This window comes from Amblyomma mixtum, chromosome 1, assembly GCF_055824585.1.
Source record: "Amblyomma mixtum isolate Tamu chromosome 1, ASM5582458v1, whole genome shotgun sequence".
Lineage (NCBI taxonomy): Eukaryota > Metazoa > Arthropoda > Arachnida > Ixodida > Ixodidae > Amblyomma > Amblyomma mixtum.
Genome location: NC_143012.1, coordinates 163749488 through 163775022, shown reverse-complemented (window position 1 = coordinate 163775022; position 25535 = coordinate 163749488). Strand labels below are relative to the sequence as shown.

General features: G+C 47.6%; 1 protein-coding gene across 1 annotated transcript in view; it reads left to right on the top strand.

Moving 5' to 3' along the window:
- The window catches only part of LOC149369621 (uncharacterized), a 101991-nt gene that overhangs the window by 31256 nt on the left and 45200 nt on the right, over positions 1-25535 (top strand). The window contains exon 3 of the mRNA XM_089576028.1: positions 13707-13896. Coding sequence (XP_089432154.1) covers positions 13707-13896 — 190 coding nt within the window. The remainder of the gene's footprint in view (positions 1-13706; positions 13897-25535) is intronic.

The window sequence follows — 25535 nt, the reverse complement described above, 5'->3', positions numbered from 1 at the left end:
GTTGCCGTTGCAGCGGTTAACAAGTGTGTGTTGGCCGTCTCTCGAACGCGTCCCTTGCAAGCGTCTCAGGATACCTGATACGGGCCGCCCGCTCGGACCCGGCGGCGTCTTGCGGGGGTGTGCGCGTATTTGGAGGGGGGGGGGGGGGGGGGGGGGGGTAGCGGCTTCCGTGTGCGCCGAGAGCCGGGTCTAACGCTCTTTTGCCCCTTCTATCGCTGTGCTGTTCAGGCTCGTTCTTTGCTACTACTTTACCATTTCCACCTCCCCGTTTGTTTTTTCTGGTTGTTGTTCAGCCGCGGCCCGTTTGAGACTTGTGCTGCCTATTATACGGTCCCCTGCCCTCATTCTCAAGTTTGTTTAGAGGGCGGAGAATATACCTCCTCGCTTGTTCTGTGTCCTTATATTGACGAAACGGATTCATTGTAAGCCTGCCCTGACGAAGGGAATACCATTCCCGAAACTGTTGGCAAAATAAAAGTTAAAAGAACAGGCGCGTTTGTCGTAATACTGTACCTAAACTAGTAAACTGGGCCATTGGAACCCCTACTGAATACATACATATATATATATATATATATATATATACATATATATATATATATATTGTAGGGGTGCGTTTATTAGGCGTCCTCAAGAGACCGAACCGCTGTGCAGGGTCTGGCAGCGTAGACGGGCGTAGCCAGCACCAAGAGAGCGGGGCAACTTCGTCGTCGTCAGGCGCAGCGTAGTGTCGGCGCATAACTTCGTCGTCGTCAGTCGCAGCGTAGTGTCGGCGCATAACTTCGTCGTCGTCAGGTGCAGCGTAGTGTCGGCGCATGGCGGTAGCGGAACCTGTCACAGTTGGCACACTACAATATATATATATATACATATATATATATATATATATATATATATATATATATACATATATACATATATATATATATATATATATATATATATATATATATATATATATATATATATATATATATATATATATTGTTACGTGCTTAGCACGCACGGGGGGTTATTCACAGAGGGGATCGGTCGGAGCAGGATGGAAGCAGGAAGCCTACCAGCGTCCTTCAGCTCTTTCTCTTCCTTTCTCTCTGCTGGTCCTTCATCTTCTGCTTCTTCCGTCGAGGTTCTATGGAAGCACGTTACATTTCCCTCCTCGCAGACGAAGCCCGTCGGGCGAGTTAAATAGACCGTCTGGGATGGAATCGCTTGAGGCGGGCTACATGCACCACCTGAGACTGGCGTGACCGTCGACCACTAGCAGTTAGTCGTGATATAACGTAATTAACGTCACTAATGCACTCCAACACAACAAACGGTCCAGTGTAGTGGGATAGCAGTTTCTGACACAGACCACGCTTGCGTAGAGGGGTCCACAACCACACAATGTCACCAGGAACATAAGAAACTTCTTGGTGTTGGACGTCGTAGCGGTTCTTGGAACGCTCTTGCGAAGGTAAAATTCGAACGCGGGCAAGCTGGCGATCTTCTTCAGCTCTACAGAGTGTGGTCGCAAGAGAAGGTTCGTCGTGGATGAAAAATGGTAGAATGGTGTCAAGGCCACAGCGAGGCGAGCGAGCATATAGAGCAGGTAAAAGGGGCTGTAGCCAGTTGTCTCATGTTGCGCTGTGTTGTATGCATGAGTAACGAACGGGAGGACGCCATCCCAGTCTTTATGATCTGCAGCGACGTACATAGCAAGCATGGTGGTGAGCGTCCGATTAGTGCGTTCTACCACACCGTTCGTTTGGGGATGATATGGCGTGGAGTGGCGAAAACTGCAGCTGCTGAGGCGGAGAAGTTCTTCAACAACGTCCGCTGTAAATTGGCGTCCACGGTCGCTAATGAGAACTGCAGGAGGGCCGTGCTGAAGAATGACGAAACGAAGTAAGAAGTTAGATACTTCAGACGCAGTAGCAGCTGGTATCGCGGCTGTCTCACAATAACGGGTTAAGTGGTCTACGCACACAAGAATCCATCGATTTCCTTTCGAGGACCGTGGGAAAGGTCCAAGGAGGTCAATGCCAACTTGCTCAAACGGGGCTGTTGGAGGTGTGATTGGCCGCAGTTTGCCAGGTGGACTTGAAGTCGGCAGCTTAAAGCGCTGGCATTGCACACAGCTGGCTACATAGTGCTGGATGGTTGAACGCATGTTAGGCCAGTAAAATCGTTGCTGTGTGCGGTGGAGTGTGCGTGTCACTCCCAAGTGCCCAGACGTGGCGTCGTCGTGCATCATTTGAAGAACTGTGATGCGTAGGTTTTCGGGTACGACAAGAAGCATGCGTGCTCCTCCAGAAGCGAAATTCTTCTTATAAAGCAAACCGTCGCGAATGCAAAAAGTATTTTTTACAGAATCTTGAGCGGCATCAAACAAAGAGGTTAATGTTTGGTCTTTGCGTTGCTCAGTTCGGAAAACTTGAAGATCGGGGAAGGCTTGTGAAAGTGACGCCAAGTATTCATCAAAGTTGTCTGCGTCGTCATCAGTCGTTTGAAGCGGCAAACGGGAAAGACAATCGGCATCTGAGTGTTTACGGCTGCTTTTATGCACCACAGTGAAATTAAATTCTTGTAGGCGCAAAGCCCATCGAGCAAGCCGGCCACAGGGGGTCACGAAGACTCACTAGCCAGCAAAGCGAGTGGTGGTCGGTCAAGACGGTGAAAGCATTCCCGTACAGATAGGAGCGGAAGCGCTGTACAGCGAAAACAACGGCGAGACATTCTTCCTCAGTAACCGTGTAATTTCTTTCGCTCTTACTCAATGACCGGCTGGCATATGCTACCACGTGCTGATCGTGACCATGGCGTTGTATAAGTACAGCGCCGATACCGATACCACTTGCATCAGTGTGCACTTCAATTGGTGCAGATGGGCAGAAGTGGCGTAGGATGGGGCCCGAGGTCAAAAGAAATTTCAGATGTCGGAAAGCTGCGTCACATTCGCTGGTCCAATTGAACGGTGCATCTTTATGCAGCAAGCACGTCAGTGGGTAAGCGATGTCCGCAAACCTAGCTATAAAGCGTCGAAAGTACGAGCAGAGCCCTAAAAAACTCTGCAGCTCTTTCACTGATTGAGGCACCGTAAAACTTTTGACAGCTTCAATTTTCTTTGGATCTGGTCGAACACCTTCTTTATCAACTAAATGACCAAGAACAATTGTTTCACGGTTCCCAAAATGACATTTCTTGGAATTGAGGATAAGGCCAGCTCGTTCCATGCAATCAAGCACAATATCCAGGCGGCTGTTGTGCTCACTAAACGTTTTGCCAAAAATTACAACGTCGTCCAAATAACATAAACAAATTTGCCACTTAAGGCCACGCAGGATTGTATCCATGAACCGCTCGAATGTTGCAGGTGCGTTACATAATCCGAAAGGCATAACGTTAAACTCGTAAAGTCCGTCTGGTGTTATGAATGCCGTTTTTTCCCTATCTGCAGCGTGCATGGGGATTTGCCAGTAGCCGGATCTCAAATCAATAGAAGAAAAGTATGAAGCGGAGTGCAGACAATCGCGTCATCTATACGTGGGAGCGGGTAGACGTCCTTCTTCGTGGCCGTATTTAAGCGACGGTAGTCAACACAGAACCTCCATGTACCATCTTTTTTCTTAACAAGGATAACTGGAGCTGCCCAAGGACTTGAAGACTCTCGAATTATGCCTCGCTTTAGCATCTCTTGAACTTGGTCATCTATTAACTTACGTTCAGTGGCTGAGACTCGATAGGGCTTCTGGCGTATAGGAGGTGCGGAGCCGGTGTTGATCGTGTGATGAATACGACTGGTAGGCGGTGGTGTAGAATCGTCTTTGGCAAAGTCGAACACGAACACGTGCTTCAGAAGGAGTTCCACTAGAGTGCGACGCTCGGTTGTGGGAAGAGCCTGATTAATCATAGCCTTAACTTGGGTCTCTATATCTCTTTTCACGTGCTGCTCACTGACAGAGTTGGTTAACGTCGCGACGGAACCTGACACACCTTCCTCGAAACGGGCGAGTTTGAGGCCCCGGGGCAACACAGCTGGCTCTTCAGAGTGGTTCACTGTCCACAGCTCAGTACGGCCTCTCACCACGGGAACGACGCAACGAGGCACGACGATACTCTTCTTAGAGCAGGCGAGTGTCGTAGGCTCTACCACAGCTTCAAAAGATTCGCACTGATTGTGAATAGAGGAAACCCGCACGAATGCTGCGGAGAAAGCTGGTACAATAGTGTCTTCTTCTACCGCAAATGCTCCAAAATCCGGTGTCGAGTTATCCACAAGAGCTCAAAGTAGTGAAGAATTCAAAGCAATTTCTCCCGTACGACAGTCTAAAGTTGCACCACACTCTTGCAGAAAATCAATTCCAAGAATCACATCATGCGTTGACCGTGGTAGCACTGCGAATTCTGTTCTAAACGTTAGACCACCAATAACAACATCCGAAGCACACACACCAAGTGGAACCAAAGGTTCACCACCGACACCACGAAATAACGCTGCACGGTCACCACTAAACATAACTTTCCTACCTAAACGGTTCTTAAACCTCAAACTCATAACGGATACGGTAGCACCAGTGTCCACAAGAGCCATTGTTTTCACACCATCAATAAACACTTCCAGTTTGTTCTTCAACATAAACACGGGCAGAGGTATATTGGACGTCATCGACTCGCCGGCGGCCTCACCTCCATTGGCCGCGCCTCCTAGTTTCCCGGAGGCGGAGGGGATGCACGACGTCGAGGAGAAGGTGACCGCCGTTGGCGCTGAGGTGGCGGCGTCACACTGCGGTCAGATGCAGGTGATGAACTCCGCAAAGTGCTCGGACGGTATGGGTCCCAAGCGGACGTTGAGGGTCGCTGCTGCGCGGTGTACACTTGTCCGTAAGTAGGCGCTGGGGGTTGGCAGTCTCGAGAAGTCGGGAAACGACGGCGGCAATATCTAGCGATATGCCCTGCAATGCCACACCGGTAGCACAAAGGTTGAGAGCGCCAGCGACCGCCATAAAAGTCCTGGCGAACAAAGTCGCGACGTTGGCTGGAGCCAGGATCTCGCTTCTGACGAACCACGCCTTCTGGGTAGGTGGGCCTCCTTTCCGCCGGCTGGTGGCCATAACGTTGGGCAATGTTCCGATCGTCCATGGGCAAAGTGCCGTTAGGTTGACCCCACGGAGTAGACAGGGCGGCAACATCTTCCTCCGGTGCAGAACTGTGCCGCAGATATTCTGTGCGGCAGAAGGTGTCCCGGGATCTGGACAATTCCTCGCGCACAATCTCTCGAATCATATCAGCCATAGAATTTGGAGGACAGGCTTCAACACTGGCTATAGAGGTGACATTGGCCAATCTTCCAAATTTAGGGGTAATTCGACGCAGCTTAAGAGCTTCAAATGTTCTGCAATGTTTTATAACGTCAGCGGTGGTGCTCAGGCTCTCTTTACTAATCAGGAAATTGTAAACATCTCCCGCAATTCCTTTTAGAAGGTGGCCGACTTTGTCTTCTTCAAGCATACTGGAGTTAACCAGCTTGCATAACTTTAAGATGGCTTCGATGTATGCCGTGCAAGTTTCTCCGGGTACTTGCGCGCGGGGAAGCAATGTCTGTTCCGCACGCTTCTTTGTTGCCGATTCATCCCCAGAATTTTTCTTGATTTCGGTCGTAAAGGTTGCCCATGAACTCAGTGTATCCTCATGATTGTCGAACCAGTCAAGGGCAGTGGCGGCAAGGAAAAACACCACGTTAGCCAGTTTGGTAGCAGCGTTCCAGCGATTGTATTTGCTCACCCGCTCGTAGTGTTTCAGCCACTCGTCAACGTCCTCTTCAGGTTTTCCAAAAAATGTGCGGGGCTCTCGGTAATGTAGCCAGTTGTTCGCTGTGGATGTCCCGGGTTGCTCGGCATTGTCGTCTCCAGGCATGTCCGATGGCAGTGGTGGGAAGCCTGCGAGTCTACGGCTCCTTCGGTAGATGGAATGCTCCGTGGTCGATACCCGGCACCTCCACCAAACTGTTACGTGCTTAGCACGCACGGGGGGTTATTCACAGAGGGGATCGGTCGGAGCAGGATGGAAGCAGGAAGCCTACCAGCGTCCTTCAGCTCTTTCTCTTCCTTTCTCTCTGCTGGTCCTTCATCTTCTGCTTCTTCCGTCGAGGTTCTATGGAAGCACGTTACAATATATATATCCCACCGGCGGCATGTGGTTGTTTCTTCTGGTTTTCTAATCAATTACTTTAAGCGATAACATATTCAGTAATATTCTAAACTGATCAACACCACAAAATAAATAAATAAAAAATCCCCTGTGCCCCTTGGTTTCTGTGGCTGTTGGCTTCTGTCATATTTATAACGAGCCCCTCATTCCCCTTCCCTTGTTTGCTTAATTACTTAGCGAGGGCCTCGGTTCTGGCAGCCTTGACGCCATAGGAAGCATAAGAGGGTTCTCACGCAGCTTCCACCCTCTCCGTTCGATGACGTTCTACGTCACACATGCGGTAAATCAGGACGTTCTACGTCCGCCGCTTATGAACGTGGGTGGCGCTGATGAACACTCTCAAGGTTAGGTTACTTGTAAACATAAATACCCTCGAAAGTACAAGATTTGACAGCCGTCGCCGTAGCTCAGAGGTAGAGCACCGGACGCGTAATTCGGAGGTCGTGGGTTCGGATCCCACCGGCGGCATGTGGTTGTTTTTTCTTCTGGTTTTCTAATCAATTACTTTAAGCGATAACATATTCAGTAATATTCTAAACTGATCAACACCACAAAATAAATAAATAAAAAATCCCCTGTGCCCCTTGGTTTCTGTGGCTGTTGGCTTCTGTCAAATATATATATATATATATACATATATATATATATATATATATATATATATATATATATATATATATATATATATATATATATATATATATATATATATATGTATATATATAAGATAAAGTCACCAGAAATTGAAAACATATAACAAGATTTAATTTACGACGTTTCGGCTGGAGGACCAGCCTTTTTCGAGTGTATTACAGTATTCGAAACAAGCAGCTTTTATAGCATCCGCGAGGTACAGGAAAAAGTGTAAAACACAAATGCAAACAATGGTGAGGGGAGAGGTTTCAAAAAAAGAAAAAAAAAGTTGGTTACAACTAGAAAAGGCGGCAGGTGTTCGGAAGGAGGTACCGACAGAAAAGTCAATGACAAGTGCGAAGCTCTACAGCGCACCGCTGCCACAGGGTTGTGACAAAAAAAAAACACCTTTACTGCGCAAGACTTTACAAAATGGCTCTCATGACGCATTGCGGCTACAAGCGCGAAGCGCCTGGCAGCCGCACAGCGAGAAGGCAACATTTCAGAAGAAAATTCTAGGCATGGGGGTCCGCAGGAATGTCGAAGGAAACCCCTCCGATAAAAAAAAAAAACGCTACTGCACAAGAATATGAAAAATCCCGCTCAGAGAAGGGTTGAGGCAGCACAACACGATACAAGATGGGCCATTAGGAAAAAAACACAAGTGTGTAATGAATCCTTACACAACCACTCAATACACAAAAAAGGAGAATCCTTACACAACCCGTCAGTACACAACAAAAGAAAAAGACACAAGGCTAACAACAAACACACACACACACACACACACACACACACACACACACACACACACACACACACACACAACACCAGAAATGAACTTCAGTCAGTGGCAAGTGCAATGTACCGTGTTAAGACAAATGTAATTCTTCACTGCGCGTGAGCGCGCGCAGAAGAGAAATGAGTGCGAATGCAATACAAGGCATGACTATACAATACAAAAATACTTAAAAATAAAAAATAAACAATATATAGAAAAGGGGAAATAACACTAAATACGTGACAATGCATGTGACATGAAAAAAAAGAAAGAAAGAAATGCTTGCTATGCTTTCTGCCGCCCGTTCTGACAGTTTCTGCCATCAACATGTCTTGGATAATTATTTGGTACTCCAAGGGTGTAAGCATGATAGCCGGCCTATTGTTTCAATGACGCTTGAGAATGTGTTAAATTTGTGAATCAGGTGTGATTCACAGCTCTCGCGATCATAATGCGTTTTGAACCCCGATTGAAGTACAATAGGTTTAAAGTTATGGAATGGATGCCCAAGGTTGTTTATGTGTTTTGAAAGTGGGAGATTTGGCTGCGTCCGCACATGTGATCTGTGATTGTTGATTGTTTTTTTTTCGTTTTAAGTATTTTTGTATTGTATTGTCATGCCTTGTATTGAATTGGCACGCATTTCTCTTCTGGGCGCCCTCACGCGCAGTGAAGAATTACATTTGTCTTAACACGGTACATGGTACTTGCCACTGACTGCAGTTCGTTTATGGTGTTGTGTGTGTGTGTTTGTTGTTAGCCTTGCGTCTTTTTCTTTTGTTGTGTATTGAGTGGTTGTGTAAGGATTCTCCTTTTTTGTATTGAGTGGTTGTGTAAGGATTCATTAGAAACTTGTGTTTTTTTCCTAATGACCTATCTTGTATCGTGTTGTGCTGCCAACCCTTCTCTGAGTGGGATTTTTCATATTCTTGTGCAGCAGCGTTTTTTTTTTTTACCGGAGGGGTTTTCTTTGACATTCCTGCGGACCCCCATGCCTAGAACTTTATCCTGAAATGTTGCCTTCTCGTTGTGCGGCTGCCAGGCGCTTCGCGCTTGTCGTCGAAATGCGTCATGAGAGCCATTTTGTAAAGTCTTGTGCAGTCAAGGTTTTTTTTTTGTCACAACCCTGTGGCAGCTGTGCGTTGTAGAGCTTCGCTCTTGTCATCGACGTTTCTCTTGTTATCTATTTCCGAACACCTGCCGTCTTTTCAAGTTGTAACCAACTTATTTTTTTTAAAACCTCTCCCCTCACCATTGTTTGCATTTGTGCTTTACACTTTTTCCTGTACCTCGCGGATGCTATAAAAGCTGCTTGTTTCGAATACTGTAATACACTCGACAAAGGCTGGTCCTCCAGCCGAAACGTCGTGAATTAAATCTTGTTATGTTTTTCAATTTCTGGTGACTTTATCTTACACATATATATATATATATATATATATATACACACACGATAAGGTCATAAGGTCACCAGAAAGTTAAAAACTTAACAGGATTTAATTCACCACGTTTTTTCTAGAGGACCAGCCTTTTTCGGTCCCCCAGCCGAAACTTCGTGAATTAAATCCTGTTATGTTTTAAAATTTCTGGTGATATATATATATATATATATATATATAGAAGTACTTGACCGCTTGCAGTAGTATATAGCGAAGTATACGTTTCGTTAAAGTAAACATATTTATTCAACTCGACGTTTCGATCGGAAGACCGATCTTCTTCAAGAGTGATTTTTCTTTGCTGATGTTTTTCACTTTACAGAGACGGGCACAGAACAGGTGAGCAAGAAAGACAAAGTAGATAGAAGAAAAATACACATAAAAACAAAAAAACTAGGGGGAGTGGGACAAACACGAAAAAAATGGATAGTGCCCAGAATAGATACTCAGTAGGAAAATACTATGTCCGGAGGCGGCCTCTGCATTGTTAAGCTCCGCAGGCTTGCTTATTCACAAGCGTGTCCAGCTCTGAGATGGTCGACAGGTTGCGTGGCCGCGCAGCAACTTTCGTGGAAAATGCGGCAACTTGTCTCTCGTCCTTGGCGCGAGGGCAGGAAAAAAAAGAAATGGAGAAAAAAAGACATCTTGACCCCATAACAAAGAGAGCAGGGAAGAAAAAAAAGAGGAAAAAAAAGGAGAGAGCGAGAAAAGAAGGGAACCTCAGTAAAAACGAAGAAAAAGGAAAAAAGAAAAAACTATAAAGCAGAGCTTTTTCTCCGCACTCGGCAATAATGCACCCACCCCTGGTTTACCTTTTGCCTCTGGACTATGAGAGGAAAGGGGGGGGGGGGGGGGGGGCGAAAGAAGGGAAGTATCGAAAGGAATGTTAGAAACTTAAGCTTACAGAGTAGTGAAATTAAAAAAAAAAGAAGAAGAAAGAAAAATAATGTGGCGTTCGCGGAACCACAAGTTGAGCCAAGCCGAGGGGGTGGAAGGAACGACACAAATGTGGCATGCAGAAAGCGGTATGACCTCAGACGACAGTCAGGGGTGCTTTGTGTAATTTCGTAGGCTTCTGACCTCGGAAGAGAGGTTAGGGTGCCGTGACTTATTCTGCCACTTTGCGCTGTGTTAAATTTAGAAATAAAATATGATTCTCGTTGCTCGCGCTCATGAGTGTTTATATACGTGTGTTTTGTGTGTGTATAATTTAGCAGCCGCCGCGGTGGCTGAGCGGTTATGGTGCTCGGCTGCTGGCCCGAAAGACGCGGGTTCGAACCCGGCCGCGGCGGCTAGAATTTCTTTGGAGGAGAAATTCTAGAGGCCCGTGTACTGTGCGATGTCAGTGCACGTTAAAGAACCCCAGGTGGTCGAAATTTCCGGAGCCCTTCACTACGGCGTCTCTCATAGCCTTAGTCGCTTTGGGACGTTAAACCCCATAAACCAAACCAATTTAGCAGGTCTCATGGTTGAATGGGCAAGGAAGAGTTGTAGAATGAAGGGGTCACAACTTTCCGATTATCTTTCTTTATTACCAGCAGTTTCGGACGGTGGACCGTCCTTCAGTGAAGAGAAGTTCGCATATTTAAGGCACTGTACGCAAAGGGAGAGGTAAAAATACTTTCTCTCCCGTTAGAGGAAGGGGAGCCAAAGCCAGTGTAACACGCAGGAGTGTACCAGTCCATTTAGCCGGAAGAGGGGGAGGGTTGCCAAAGCAGAAATAAAAATAAAAGAAAAATAGGAAGACAACGGCAGATTCGTAGGTAACGGAGCTATAACAATAAATAGGGAGAGGCGAGTGTAAAGGGGACCAGTTGCTTCGCAGAAGGCGCTAGCGAGAAATATTGTCGGGAGAAGCTCCCTTTGGTGTTTAGATTACACATAACTGCAGCGCGAACAAAACAACCACTTAGGGAAAGAACACACTCAATACACGGACAAACGCTGCACTAACAAGCAATTGCCATGTGCCATTCTCACTAACTATAGTACGAAACAGTACATCTGGTTTATGCGTCTTGGCACTTAAAAACACTTTCAAAGCATTGCCTTTACAACTTATCTGCTTGGACAGCTTGTCATTTGCAACATCATTGCAAAAGTTGGCTACTTTCCATTTTGCACTTGAGGGACGGATTTTCTTGTAAGGATGAAGTTTTCTTGCACGGCCTGAAGGGCTTTTTCGCGAAAAAGGCCTTTCAGTTAGACTACGAACCCTCCATTTTTGTCGGCCTGTAAAAGTGAGAGGTGATTCGCTGCAAAGTTCGCCACTACCTTTTTTCAAGGACTTGCTAACATGCTTATCATTAGAAAAAACAGCCGTTTTCAAAAGGCAGTCCGCACCTTCGAGCAGGCATCTCTCCCGTTGTTCAGTCGGCGCTTTCTTGGCTATATGCGGCGGTTGAGGGCCGCCAGGTCTGGAATGGGTACAGACGGTGGGAGCCCAAACTTGGGTCCCTTGTTGAGCAGCCCGCGGATGCTTTGGGTAATTCGACCCCCTTAACACATTGAGGCTTCCGCTGGTTTGTACTTGCCGCTTTGATGTCCCAGGTTCTTGGAGGGCGTGTACTAGGTAGCAGCTACACCAGAGTTCAGTCAGATGATCCGTGAGCCGTTTGAAGTAGCGCAGCTTGAACTCCGCCAGCCACCTAAGATATCGGTTCTAGCACGTCGCTGACAGCCAGTCCTGATACTTCAGCACCGGACTCGAGAGCTCCGAGCGTAGAATTTTTCCCCCGCGCTTTGCATGCCCCCACGAAGCTGTAACTTCAAAAGAACTTCATCCTCGGGAAAATCCGTCCCACAAGTGCAAAACAGAAAGCATCCAACATGTACAAAGATGTTGAAAATGATAAGTTGTCCAAGCATATAAGTCGTAAACGACAAGACAGCCAATCCAACTTCTGTATTTACGGACGTACGAAAGCCGATTCGGGCCGGATGATAGAAACCGTGGTGCTCAAGCCATCACAACAGTCGTGTGGCAAGCATTTTTTCGGTAAGCTTGCACAAAGTGGGAGTAAACAACATGGGCCGGAAATTACCAAGCTCTGGCGGCGGCTTCCCCGGCTTTAGGATGGGGATCACAATATCTGATTTCCAAGTTTCTGGTACGACGCCTTCTATCCATACCTTATTGATGATGGTGAGGAGTTGCGGGAGTACAGCGGAACTCGAGTTCTTGTACACCTCGTACGGAATGGAGTCCGGACCGGGTGCAGTCTTCCGACGGGCCTGATATATTGCTGCAAGCAACTCGGGCACGGAAAATGGGCGTGCAATTCTCTCAGCGTCGGCTGTAGATGGTAGCCTATCGACATATGGTGGAATGCCAGCCAAGTAGGCTCCTGTGATCTTTAGAGGCAACATATTATAAGTGGGGAAAAACTTCCGCGCTGCTTTTCTTTCGAAATCCGGCACACATGAAGTAAGCAATGTAGAGGAATGCCACAGGGTACTGCCAACGTTTCGACAAAAGGACTTGCCTTCGTCTGGCAAAGCGATCATCATTAGCGGGCGGGGTCTTTGCTCCGAGAGGAAGGTCCGGTGATTGGGAGGAGGGCGTGAGGTGGGAAGCGTTTTAAGGCGAGAGCCTTTAATGGCTCATACTCGCGGCCATGACTCTGTCCGTCTGTCTGTTACATCTGAAGTGAAAGACATAAATGGTCGTTACTTGTCACAAGTGATGACGAACTAGTCATTAACCAGTCAATTAATTAGTCATGAATAACAAGCCATTAACCAGCCATAATATCATTAGTCATGACAAGTTAGTCATTAACTAATAATGAGTAGTCACTCATTAACCAATCATTACTAGTTAGTCCTCAGATGTATTAATAGTAGAAGCCAAAGTTGCGTGGAAAGGCTTTCCCCTCGCGCACTTTTAGTCGTTAAAGTGCCTCTGAATTTTAGGATTGGGAGAGCAAACTTGATCCTGTCAAGGCAGTATGGCTGCTAAAGGGGATTGACCAGTTGGCCTGCAAAACTGTGACAGAAATAGGCCAGCTCAACTGCTGGCATACGCTCCACACTCCAACACCCTTTCGAAGTCACACCCTCCTGCCCAGGGCATTTCTAATCAGAGGGAATACCCTATTTAAGTACCGCCAATAGATGAACCCTTTTCCCACACGAAGATCGGTTCAGTTTTCGAAACGTTGGCAAGCGCCCTGAGGCTTTTTCCTCGCTTTTTCACTTCGTGTTTTTCAGGAAAGTTTTTAAGGAACAGGTGCGTGAGTTCGCTCCCTATTTTGCGCTCGTTCTAAATGTGTTTGCTACGCTTCCGTGAGATTGCGGCGCTCTGCGTTTCTGACCCTAGCACCAGGCGGACGAAAGGAGAAGATTTCTTTGCACAATTCTTGCGAAAAGTGTGTATCCCGATCATGGAATCTGCTAACAGGCCGTGGTGATAGGAACCAAACAAACCTTTCCTAAACGTGGCAGCAAATGTTTCAGAATTTTCTGACCGCCTCACGCCACTTTAAGTATGTATTCATAATTAGCTCGTTTGCCTTGTTTGTACGGCTCTGCGTTAGCGTATATTTATTTATACAAAGAATTGTAAAAAAACGTTCTATACGGCGTCTAGGCTAGAGACAGTTCTTTATGCTGTGCTTTGCGGCGAGTACAACGCGCTTTCATTTATCTCGTTTTTCAAGCAACGATGCTGGAATCTACCTTGGAAGGGTCAACCACAGCACAGTAACGTATGGAGCTCTAGACTTCACTGACCGGTACCTCTTCAGAGTGGGGCACGAGGGACGAGAAGAATATTTTTCGGTGAATGCCACAACTCCGGTGCAAGGACTACACGTGCTTCGATACTCCGCGGCTAACAATCAAATTGCGGTAAGGTCCTTTTGACGAATTCTATCATAACGTTCTACCTCTAGTTAAAAGTGCAGCCGAGCACTCTTCATTCCCCTCAGTGATGTCGAGCCCAATATGAGTTGCAACGCGCGACGAGGTGCTCGTGAAAACCGAAGGGAAATTTTCCGCCTCCAACAATTAGCAGACAACCTTCTGCCTGCGTCTTCAGATATGTGCCTAACCAAAGCGTTATCGCTTAGCCGACATCGATGCTACTTAGTAATTTGCTGTTTACGAATGCAGGGAGATCCTGGCATTTGATCTTTGGTTCGTTTATTTTCCCATCAGCTGATTTCACGGCTGAAAACGGGTTTAATATGCTTACCCTGTGCTTACCCTGTGTAAGGCTAAAACAGCGCACCTGAACAAGTACGGATCAAGAGACCCTCTCTCTCACAAGAAAGGAACACCTCCGGCGCGGCATACGTGCTCTTATCCCTGTGTGTGCGATAAACTTGCCCCCCGGTCTTACCCATGCAGAGGAGGTTGTGCTTTTGAGGATCCGGGTAGGGGTTGCCCTTACTCCTGCCGCCACTCGGACGTGGCCTCACTTATGACACGCCCACCCAGGGTGTCCTGTCTGCAACCCGCAAAATACTGCACTTGTGGGTCTGCCCGGCGCTAAAGCCAGCGAGAATTCGGCGCCTGGCAGCAGCAGGTATTCCGCCGAACAACCCGTCCTGATATACTGCTCGGACGCAAGGGCCTAATCACCACTCCCACCTCGCCCACATTAGATCGGACCGCCTTTTTTCATTCATTTAACATTCCTTCGTTTTTTCTTTCTACCTTCCCAACTTACTCTATGCCCTGAGGCATTAAATAACATTATAAAAAAAGACCATAAGCGGCGCTGTGTCTAGCCTCTTCTTCCCGCATCCTTGTTCAGGTACGCGGTTTAACCTCTCTATGTCACACCAATTGCCCAGCAGTCTAGCATGTTACTCTATGAGCCATGAGTCAGGTGAATAGAAATGAGCAGATTATGACAAACACCATTATATAGCCGTCATAGGCTACTAGAAACCGCTTGCCTCATACGACACTTCAGCAGTCGTGTAGGCATTGCGGAGCCAGGGTGTAGAAATGACGTTTGTTAGGCACTGCAAAACATCTACAGCGGTTTGAAAGCCAGTTGTCAATGAGGAAAGTAATATGATTCCTATCGAGAAGGGTGTCATGCAAGGAGACACAAGACCTCCAGTACAATTCACGGCGTGTTTGCAGGAAGCGCTCACAGAACTGTACTCGTAAGTGTTTGAGAAAGAAGGTAATGTAGAATATAGCTCACCAACCACCGGTTTGCAGATAATACTGCTGTGCTCAGTACTCACGCGACTAATTGCAAAGCAGGATCGAGGACCTAACAGGCAGAGCAGAAAGTTGTCCGTCACGAAAACACTGCTGTGCCCGGCAGTTTTAAAGCACTTCGATCCTGCGTGTAGAGGAAAGTGCCCCTACTGTGCGGAGAAGTCTTCAGACATCCTCCACATGGTATGGGCAGACAAAGAAAGGGGAATGAGGGGCTCGTTATAAATATGAGAGAAGCCAACAGCCACAGAAACCAAGGGGCACAGGGGATTTTTAATTAATTTATTTATTTTGTGGTGTTGATCAATTCATAATATTACTGAATATGTTATCGCTTAAAGCTAATTGATTAGAAAAGCAGAAGAAAAAACAACCACATGCCGCCGGTGGGATCCGAACCCACGACCTCCGAATTACGCGTCCGGTGCTCTACCACTGAGCTACGGCGACGGCTGTCAAACCTTCTGCTTTCGGGGGTATTTATGTGTACAAATAACCTAACCTTGGGAGTGTTCACCAGCGCCACCCACGTTCTTAAGCGGCGGACGTAGCACGTCCTGAGTTACCGCTGATGTGACGTAGAACGTCATCGATCGGCGAGGGTGGAAGCTGTGTGAAAACCCTCTTATGCTTCCTAAGGCATCAAGGCTGCCAAAACCGAGGCCCTCGTTAAGCAATTAAGCAGAAAAGGAAAGGGGAATGAGGGGCTCGTTATAAATATGAGAGAAGCCAACAGCCACAGAAAGCATGGGGCACAGGGAATTTTTAATTAATTTATTTATTTTGTGGTGTTGATCAATTTGTAATATTACTGAATATGTTATCGCTTAAAGCTAATTGATTAGAAAAGCAGAAGGAAAAACAATTAAAAATCCCCTGTGCCCCTTGGTTTCTGTGGCTTTTGGCTTCTATCATGGTATGGGCATGTCAGTCAACCCAGCCCAAATCCCAACCCCCAAACGAAAGGACCGGGAGGCAGCCTTGCTCGGCTTCCCCGACCTGGTGAGCCACAAGGCCCTGGCCGATTGAGCCGAGCCACGGTGGTCGCCAATAGACTTCTGTAATGAGGAACGCACCTAGTGACTGTGAGTGCTGGTCTCTTCCGGGACACCTGAAACTCCTCCTGTGTTTTGTACGAGGAATAAAGTTTTTCAGAAAGAAAACTCAAGGTATGTTCAACGGTCTCTGAAGGGTACCACAGTTTACGGCAGGCAACGAAGCATTGTAATTAGTCGGGTATGCATCTACTTAGAGTAGGTAGTAACCGCTGAACTGGGGCACGGAAATGAAATAGATAGGAAAAGGAAAACGGGGAGCACGACATTTTGCAGGTATCCTCCGGTGACGAATAGCAGTTCACAGGTGCCCCTAAATAATAACGTATAGGACGGCTGTATTTTTTCCAGTACTGATCAATAGGGCCGAAACTCGAAGGCTAACGAAAATGCATGAAATTCGATGAGCACAGCGCAGCGACTTATGGAAATAAAACTGATAGGCGTTACGTTGAGAGACGGGAATAGAGCAGAGTAGGTCAGAAAAGAAACGCATGTTTTTTTTTATTTGATACCTCAAAGGCCCCTGGTATGGGGCATTACATGAGTGATGGGCATGACAGTTAAACAACTATGGTCTTGACAGAGCTTTTAAAATGGATGGCGTTGATGTGATGTACGGCGTCCTGTGGTAGATCATTCCAGTCCCGGGATGACGTGACGAAAACAAAGGGGATGAAGAAAAGGGGACGGCCAGTAATATGAAGTCAAGATAACCGATGTAGCAATGCAGCAATGGGCAGTTTAAATGACTCTAAACACGAAATTTTCACTTGCGTGTTTTTTTAAACGACGCTCTAGACATTGGTATACACGGAGCACCACGTGGTAATCGCCTACGACCGCTAAATAATCTATAGTTCAATTTCTTCTTGACGCTGCTTCGGTTTCGGTTTCAACGACCGAATGATAGCTGTGACTTGTAGTTGATGTTTAGGCCACAAAAAGCACAAAAAAACCATATCCCTGCTGATACGTCGTTTGTTGTAGTTATAGCTATTGCAGCAGTCTGGTTTAAGCGCTGTAGTGAATTAAAAATATTTACCAGCATTTCTATTGCAATTTTTCGTCTGTCACGTGACCCAAAATCAACTACACGTCACAGCCATCGTTCGGTTGATGAAACTGCAATAGCATGAAAGAAAAAGTCCAATTATAAATTATTTATCGGTCGTAGGCGAAAGCCACGAAGGTGATCCTCGTATTCTAACGTCTAAAGCATCATTTGAAAGAAAAAAACAAGCAGAAAAATTTGGTGTCTATAGTCCTAGCATTGAGATTTGACATTGACTGCCTAAATTGAAATTTCTCGCTTTCCCTGACGATGGGCTCGGGAATCGAGTTCCACTCATGACTGGCCAGTGGTAACAAAGAATTATTAAAAAGTTCGCGGAGTCACCTATGTACCGCACACTCAAGCAACTTAACACTCGGCGCGATGTCTGTACGGCTGGTACAAACAGTGAGATGTGAACGTCAGGACAACTTTATCAGTTTCAGGGTTTAGCGCCGTGTTACGACCGCGCGTCCCATTGAACTACAAAGGAACGCTCGAAGAGGCGTACAATGGCGTAGCAGGCGTGTCCTGTCTTTAAATGAATAGTATTTATTCATGTGAAGTGCACTTTACTGTCACGGAGTTTTTTAATCTGTACTTAGGTCTTCGGCTTCAGCATCAAAGTACACCTGCGAAGAAGTGAAAGAAAAGAGGCCTCAGGATTGTGAGGAGGAGAAGGCGCGGTGGGGAATGCTGATCGTTTCAATATCAGAATCCTTTCCTATGCTTTGACAAAAGCTACGAAGTCGCCTTGAAAGCTGTGGCACACACGTCCAAAAGATTGGAGAGGATGCGTAAGCTCTGCCTTAAGGGTTCAAAGACCACTGGGAGTACTCATACCCCTCCTGGCGCAGTGGTGGAGCGGTTACGGTGTGCGCCTGCCCTGCGATGACAGATGCTCCCAGCGGAGGGCCTTGTGCGGCCCAGGTTGCCCTTCCCGAGAGACAACAGCGCTTCTCTTGTTGTCCTCATTGTCGCAGTCTTTCGAGCTATTCGCCACCCTTAACAATTCATTAATTTAATTGCCTCCCACCACGGTGGGCACTTTTGTCCCTATGTCGTGGGCAGGTTGTGATGACGTCGCAAGGTCACGTGACCTAAGTCGCCTAAATTGCCTCATTCATTGCTTTCTGGGCATCAACCGCTAGAGTCGTGCTCATGATTTTTCACTCACAACGCCGACGCCGGATTTTCTGGGCAACGGGATCATTCAGGCGACCGCGTTTAAAAACGCGAACTCGCAGGATGGTTATGAGTCTGTCACGGAAATGTTGGAGCGTTAGCTACGGTGGGACCACAAGGAAAGAAGCCGGGCCGCGGGATGTTCGTACCCATCCTTGTTTCGCGGTGCGCTTCGAACCAACCACCTCCCGCGGCCGAGGCGAACGCCCAAGCCACTTTGCCACTCAGTGCCTCCTACCCTCTTTTCCTCTTCCCTTCCCCACTTTCACTCTCCCTCTCTTTCTTTGAAAATGTATAGGGGCTTCCCTTTCTTCACTTTGGCAGCTCTCTCCACTTTGACACCTGTAGGTCGCAGGTGATGCAGCGGACACTAGAGACAATGACGGCGCGAAACTGAGCAACGAGCTAGTAACAGCTAACGCTAGAAAATTTAGCATCAGAGAATTGCCAGTAGTGCCACCGAATTTTCGAACGTCACGGCATGACTGAGTTCTATAGACTTTTCCATCGTGCGAGGATGTTGTCGAAACGCCTCCTCTCTGGACTTCCGGAAACCGGTTCCGCCGCCGCTTCCATCGTGCACTTAGTAAAACACGTTGCGGGGCTAGTTGGTTATGCATTTTCTTTCGTTACAATTTAAGCAGCGCTAACTTTTAGGACGAATACACAGAGGACACAGCGCCCGTCCTATCATGTCCTCTGTGTATTCGTCCTAAAAGCTAGCGCTGCTTAAATTTTAACGAAAGAAAATTCCATCGTGCTAGCGCGAGGTGCCCACTGTACTCCAGTGAACAATATGACAGCGCCCAGGGAGCCCTTATTGGAAAGGTATATATATATATACGAAACAAATATTTTCCTAATTTTGGTGACCTCGCTTGAAGACTAGCGATGACAGTACAATAATTACTTCTGCCTTTTTTCTTCTTATTGCGACAGTGTGCCTGCTGGCATCAAGTAGTATTTACAAATACTGATACACACTGGACTCTCGAAGGAAGTCATGTAACGCCCAGTGGTGCGGCCCAACAATCCATTCTTACATCCAGTCTGCGACCTGGGGGACGTCCGCAGCGGAGCAGGTGTTTCTGCCGGATAGCATGCAAGGAGGAGCTGGTCCAAAGCAAGTGTTTTGTGTACACCTGGTAGATAGGAGTAGGACGGAACAGGCAGGACTCACCGAAAGGGGCATGATACTGTGCTGGCCACAATCAGATTACCGCTGGGCTGAGGGTGAAACGGAGGTATAAACTTCGAAGAAGGACCTCTTCCTAGCGCGATATGTTGCCAGGGAGTTCGGTGCTAGACGGGGGGCAAAGTGCTCGTGTGGCGGGCCGGAAGTTTTTTCTTGCAAGATTATTGTCCCCGGAGAGGTTGGGGCCGCTTGAAGGGGACGTGAAGGAGCTTATTCGTGACTTGCTGCATTCACGAAAGGTTGTGGGGGGTGGGCATCTCGACGACTCCACCATGCACGTACCGCGGGGAAGAAATTTTTAATTATGTCCTGAATTAGCTGTGCCAATAAGTAGGTGTTGAGAACACGCCGCAGACCACGGATGGCGCCTGAGGAATCTGTAAAGATGTCAAGATGGTTTCTAGATGGCAAGAATGAACAGACTATGCTTAATGCGTTCCGAATGGCCAGCAGCGCCGCCTGTGTGTACGGCCAGGCAGGGGAGCAAGCGTATGAGCCGGTTGCAGTTTAAGGTAATAATTCAGGGGAAGCGACAGCCGTGGTCAAATGATCTGCACTCACACTAGCGTCGACACGGGCAAAACGTCGTCGTAGTCATATTTCAACCCTACACGGGACGTCATCCGTCCCTACACTAGACTCACTCAGGTGGCCAACGGATCATAAGTGTATGCGAGTCATAGGCCGGTGGTCGTGATGAGCACGAAATGATACGCAACAGAGAGCCGTCTTCCATGTTGCCTATCTGCCTTATTTGCACCCCAAATGCGCCCTTATGTGCAGAGTAGCCCACCGGAAACGATCCCTAGTTGACATCCGTGCTTTTCTTTTCTGCGTCCCTTTCTTCCCACACCGTCTGCAGATGAATTACACAAGGCTGACTGCTATTTATTCATTGGGCCTACAAGTAGGGGCATCAAAAGTGTAGTGTATTAGAAGATCTGTCATTTCACAAGACGCATGTTCTCCATACAGATGCAGAAGCAAGTGCGCAACGCCCTGTCCAGCGGTCCCAGTGGCTTGCATAGAATTCATTGCTCTAAGAACAGTCACGAAACTTGTGGAGTGCGGACTTTTACCTCCTAGATTGTGTGGGACTTCCCATACCTACTTGGTACCAACAATTTCGGTGCTTATGCAGGGAAGTGCAGTGCAGTGATCTGGCAGAGCTATCAGAGTTAATCAGTAAGCGCAAATTAACCGGCATAAGGAAGTTTAATATGGAGAGAATAGAGCATGTTCTAAAGAACGGATGCTCAGATGCATGCATGCTCACATGCATGCGGTAAGCGAGAAAAAGGGCAATGTCGTAGCAATATGCATAAGATAGTAGCCGAAGAGTTCCACATAAATCTATACAGTAGCCATCGTAATCAAGACGTAACTAAAATAGGCAGTATCACACAGCAATGGGACAGCCCGCCAGTAAGGACATATAAACTAAAAAAAGATTTAAGAGCAATGCAAAGGGGAAAAGCAGCTGGTCAGGACCAGGTAACAGCGTATCTATTGAAGGACGGAGCGGAGATTGTGCTAGAAACACTAGCTACCATGTATACGCAATGCCTTATGACCTCGAGCATATCAGAAGCTGGGAAGAACTTTAACACCATCTTAATATATAGGAAAGGAGACGTCAAGGACTTAAAAAATTGCAGACCGGTCAGCGCGCGGTGCGTTCCCTATAAGGCATTTACGAAAGTAATCGCTAATAGATTCAGGACAGCCATAGACTTCCATCAACCAAATGATCAGGCAGCCATTCGTAAAGGATACTTGTCAAAGACCATAACCGCACTATCAACCTGGTGACACAGAAATGTGCACAATATAACCAAGCCTTATATATAGCCTGCATATATTGCGAGAAAGCGCTGGGCTCAGTGGAAACCTCTGCAGTCATGCAGGAATCGCGAAACCATATAGTAGAAGAGGCTTACGTGAAAATATTGGAAGATATCTATAACGGCCGCACAGCTACCTCCCTCCTCCACAAAGTCAGTAATAAAATTCCAAAAATTAAGGGTGTCAGGCAGGGAAACATGATCTTGTCAATGCTATTTATCGTCTTTCTACAGGAGGTATACAGAGCATTGGACTGGCAATAGCTGGGGTAAAAGTTAACGGAGAATACCTTAGTAATCTACGATTGGCCGATGACATTGATTTCCTAAGTCACTCAGGAGGTGCACTGCTGTTCATGATCACTGAGCTAGACCGGCAGAGCACAATGGTGGGTCTAAAACTTCATATCCAGGAAATGAAAGTAATGCTCAACAGTCTCGGAACGAAACAGCAGTTTACAATTTGTACCGAAGTGCTGGAAGTTGTAGGGGAATACGTCTAGTTTTGGCAGGTTATGACCGCAGATCCGAGTCACGTGAGCGATATAACAGAATAAGAATGGGATCGAGCGCATTTGACAGGTTTCTCTCAGATCATGAATGGCAGTTTACCAATATTGCATAAAAGCAAATGTCTCTTACCGGCACTCACGTATTGGGGAGAAAAGCGGAAGATAACGAAAAAGGTTCAACTTAAGAACAACGCAGCTAGGTTATGGAAAGGTGGTGGCGGTGGTGGTGAAAACGTTTATTGCCAATGTTGTAAATCGTAGATGCGTAGCCCCCTACATGGCACTTGGATGCCCCCTCAATGTGAGGAAGCACCCTTACAACGCGAAGGATAAAACCTGGAGCGCAATCCTTCTGTGAGCGCTGGAGATGATCCGGCGCTAATCTTGAGCGGACGAGCTGGTCAGAAGAGACTCCCAGTAAGACTCCGCCACGGTTGGTGATGGGGGATGATTGAAAGTGGGGCATGTTAGTAGGGTGTGTAAAAGAAGTCTCCTGGTTTGGAAAGTTTGCAAAGTTGGTTTGCATCTGCGCAAAGTGTGCATGATGACGGGAATTGGTCTGGGTACCGGGCATGCAGCAGTATTGGGTATGGAGCAGTCCGGGTTTGTAGTTGTCGCCAATGTGCAGCCTGCTCTGTGGTGAGGGATATAGCTGGGGGTGCGTATTCCCTTCGTTTCTCTTGGCAGTACGAGAGAATATCACGGAAGGAGAGGAGGTGCTCCGAGGCCTGTAGAGGGGGCTCGATTCTTGCCCGGAATATGAGACCTCGGGTTAGGGAATGAGCCTCCTCGTTGCCACGTAGGACAGCATGTGCTGGCGTCCAGATGAGGGTTACGAGGCGCCGGGGTTGCCAGAAGCATAGCAAACGAGCAGCGGTGATGGACATGTAGCCCTTGGCATAATTTAAAATTGTAGATTTGGAATCAGCGATAATTTTTGTGGCAGATGTAGAAATGAGAGCAAGAGCGATGGCTGCCTCTTTTGCCGCTGTGTTCGAATGATTGAGCTGGAGGTTATAAACTTTGCATCATTGTCGGCTACGGCCAGGGCCATACGGGAGCCTGCCGTATATTCCGCTGCGGCCACGTAAAACGCTTCATGGTCCTCGCTATACTGTTTGTGAAGGGCCTGAGCCCTTGCTACTTTGCGTTTCCTGTCTCGCTCAGGATGCATGTTCTTGAGGAAAGGGAGGTTAGAGCGGAGGGTCGCAGGAAGGGGCACCCCCTCGGTAGGCTCTGTAATTGGAATCAGGCTTAACTGGGACAATAAACTACGACCAGCCTCTGAGCTGGATAGACGGGATATTTGTGCCGTAAAGGTAGCTTCTTTGAAGTCCTTAAAGGTGTTGTGTACACCGAGTTTGAGGAGTCGGTCGATGGATGTGCTGGGGGAGACGCAGAGCCGGTTTCGTGCAACTACGTAGGAGCGCATTTAACCGGTCTCTTTAACCGCTGCAGTGGCTCAGTGGTAAGGCGCTCGTCTACCGAGCCGTAGTACCCGGTTCGAACCCGACAGCGGCGGCCGCGTTTCGGTGGAGGCGAAACGCAAGAGGCGGCCGTGTGCTGTGCGAGGTCAGTCCACGTTAAAGATCCCCAGGTGGCCGAAATTATTCCGGAGACCTCCACTACAGCACCCCTTTCTCCCTTTCTTCTTTCACTCCCACCTTCCGTCCTTCCCTTACGCCGCGGTTCAGGTGTCCAACCGCCGAGATATGCGAGAAAGATACTGCGCCATTTGCTTTTCTCAAAAACCAATTTACCAATTTACCGGTCTTTCTTCTTCTGTTTGAGGGGTAGGTATGGAAGGGCATATGTGGCGCGGCTTATGATGTAAGCCTGAGTGAGGCGTGTCGTGTTTCGCTTGCGTAGGCCAGCCCTGCGGTTCGCTATACGGTGAGTCAGTAGAATGGTATGCTGAGCGTTTGTTTGAAGTGTGTTTATGACTTCTCCGTGCACACCGTGGGAGTGGAGGACTAGGCCTAGCACGCGGATTTTATGTACTAGTGGGATGGGATGGGCACCTATGGTGAGGGAGATTGGTGCATTGACTTAATCGTGTTGCTTGGGCCGGTAGAGAAACAGCTGCGATTTTGAAGGGGAGCAGGTCAGGCTACGCTCCCGTACATATGTGTTGATGGTGGTTAATGCCATTTGAAGGCGTTCTTCTATTTCGGCACCACTGCCAAGGTTTGCCCAGACAGTGTTGTCCTTGGTGTAGAGGCTGGAATGAATGTCGGGAATTTGAGCTAGCTGCTGGGGTAGTTGAAGAAGTGCTATGTTGAATAAAAAGGGGAGAGGACGGCTCCCTGGGGCGTACCTTGGGCTCCCTTGTTCGCTGTGGGCGCCGAAGGTAAGCGTGGCTGTGCGGTGGCTGAGGAAGTCTCGGATGTAGTTGTACATCCTGGCGCCGACTCCCAGGGTCGTAAGGTTGTCTAGGGTAGCGGAGTGTGTAACGTTATCAAATGCCTTAGTGATATCCACCCCTATGATAGGTTTGGTGTTGGAGGTCTGTGAGTCAAGAATGGGATGTTTTAGCTGCAAGAAGACGTCCTGTGTGCAAAGCCATGATCGAAATCCAAACATGCTAGTGGGCATGAGATTGTTGCTTTCTAGCTATTGGCAAAGCCTGCTCTGGAGTACATGCTCCATGTGTTTGCAAACAGAAGATGTGAGGGAGATGGGTCTGAGGTTAGAAGTGAGCAGAGGTTTGCCAGGTTTGGGCATGAAGATGACTGGCCTCTTTTCATTGCGGTGGGAGGGTGCCCAGTTGCCAGCACTCATTAAAGTATTCTGTACGTGCAGCAATTGATTGTGCGTCGACATTACTGAGAGCCTTGTTATGTGCCCCCTTCTGGGCCGGGGGCTGAGAACGTGTTAAGTTTCTGGAGTTCAGCCTGGACCTCTGCTTCTGTAATGGGTTGGTCAAGATGGTCGTTACGGGGGCCTGCATAGTCAGGGTGGTTTACAGGAGGGTATGTGGGGAAGTATTGATTTTGATATCCTTGGAGGAGGTCTGGTGGAGGTATATGGTAAGTATGTATGAATTTGGTGAGAGCGTGTCTCTGGGCAGTCCTAGACTGAGGGGAATCTATTAAGTGCCTAAAGAGGTTCCAGGTCTGAGGCAGACTCAAATTGCCATCAAGCTTGTTGCAGATAGATTACCAGTTTTGACGTGAAAGATTCGCTGCGTGCGTTTCTATCTCTTTGTTAAGGCGGGCGAGGCGACGCTTAAGTGTCCCGTTCCATCGCTGCCTTTGCCAGTGTCGCTCTAGGCCTGTTTTAGCGTCCCATAAATGTAGGTGGTGGGAGTCAATTGTGCCGCTTGTGCAGTCCTCTGGTATGGGACGAGTTACGGATCCGACATCGCTTTTAGTCGCTCGGTCCATTCGGTGATGTCCATGATAGGGGCGAAGGTGCGCGCTGTTTGTTCTACATGAGCGGAAAGAGTCCCAATTTGTGAGA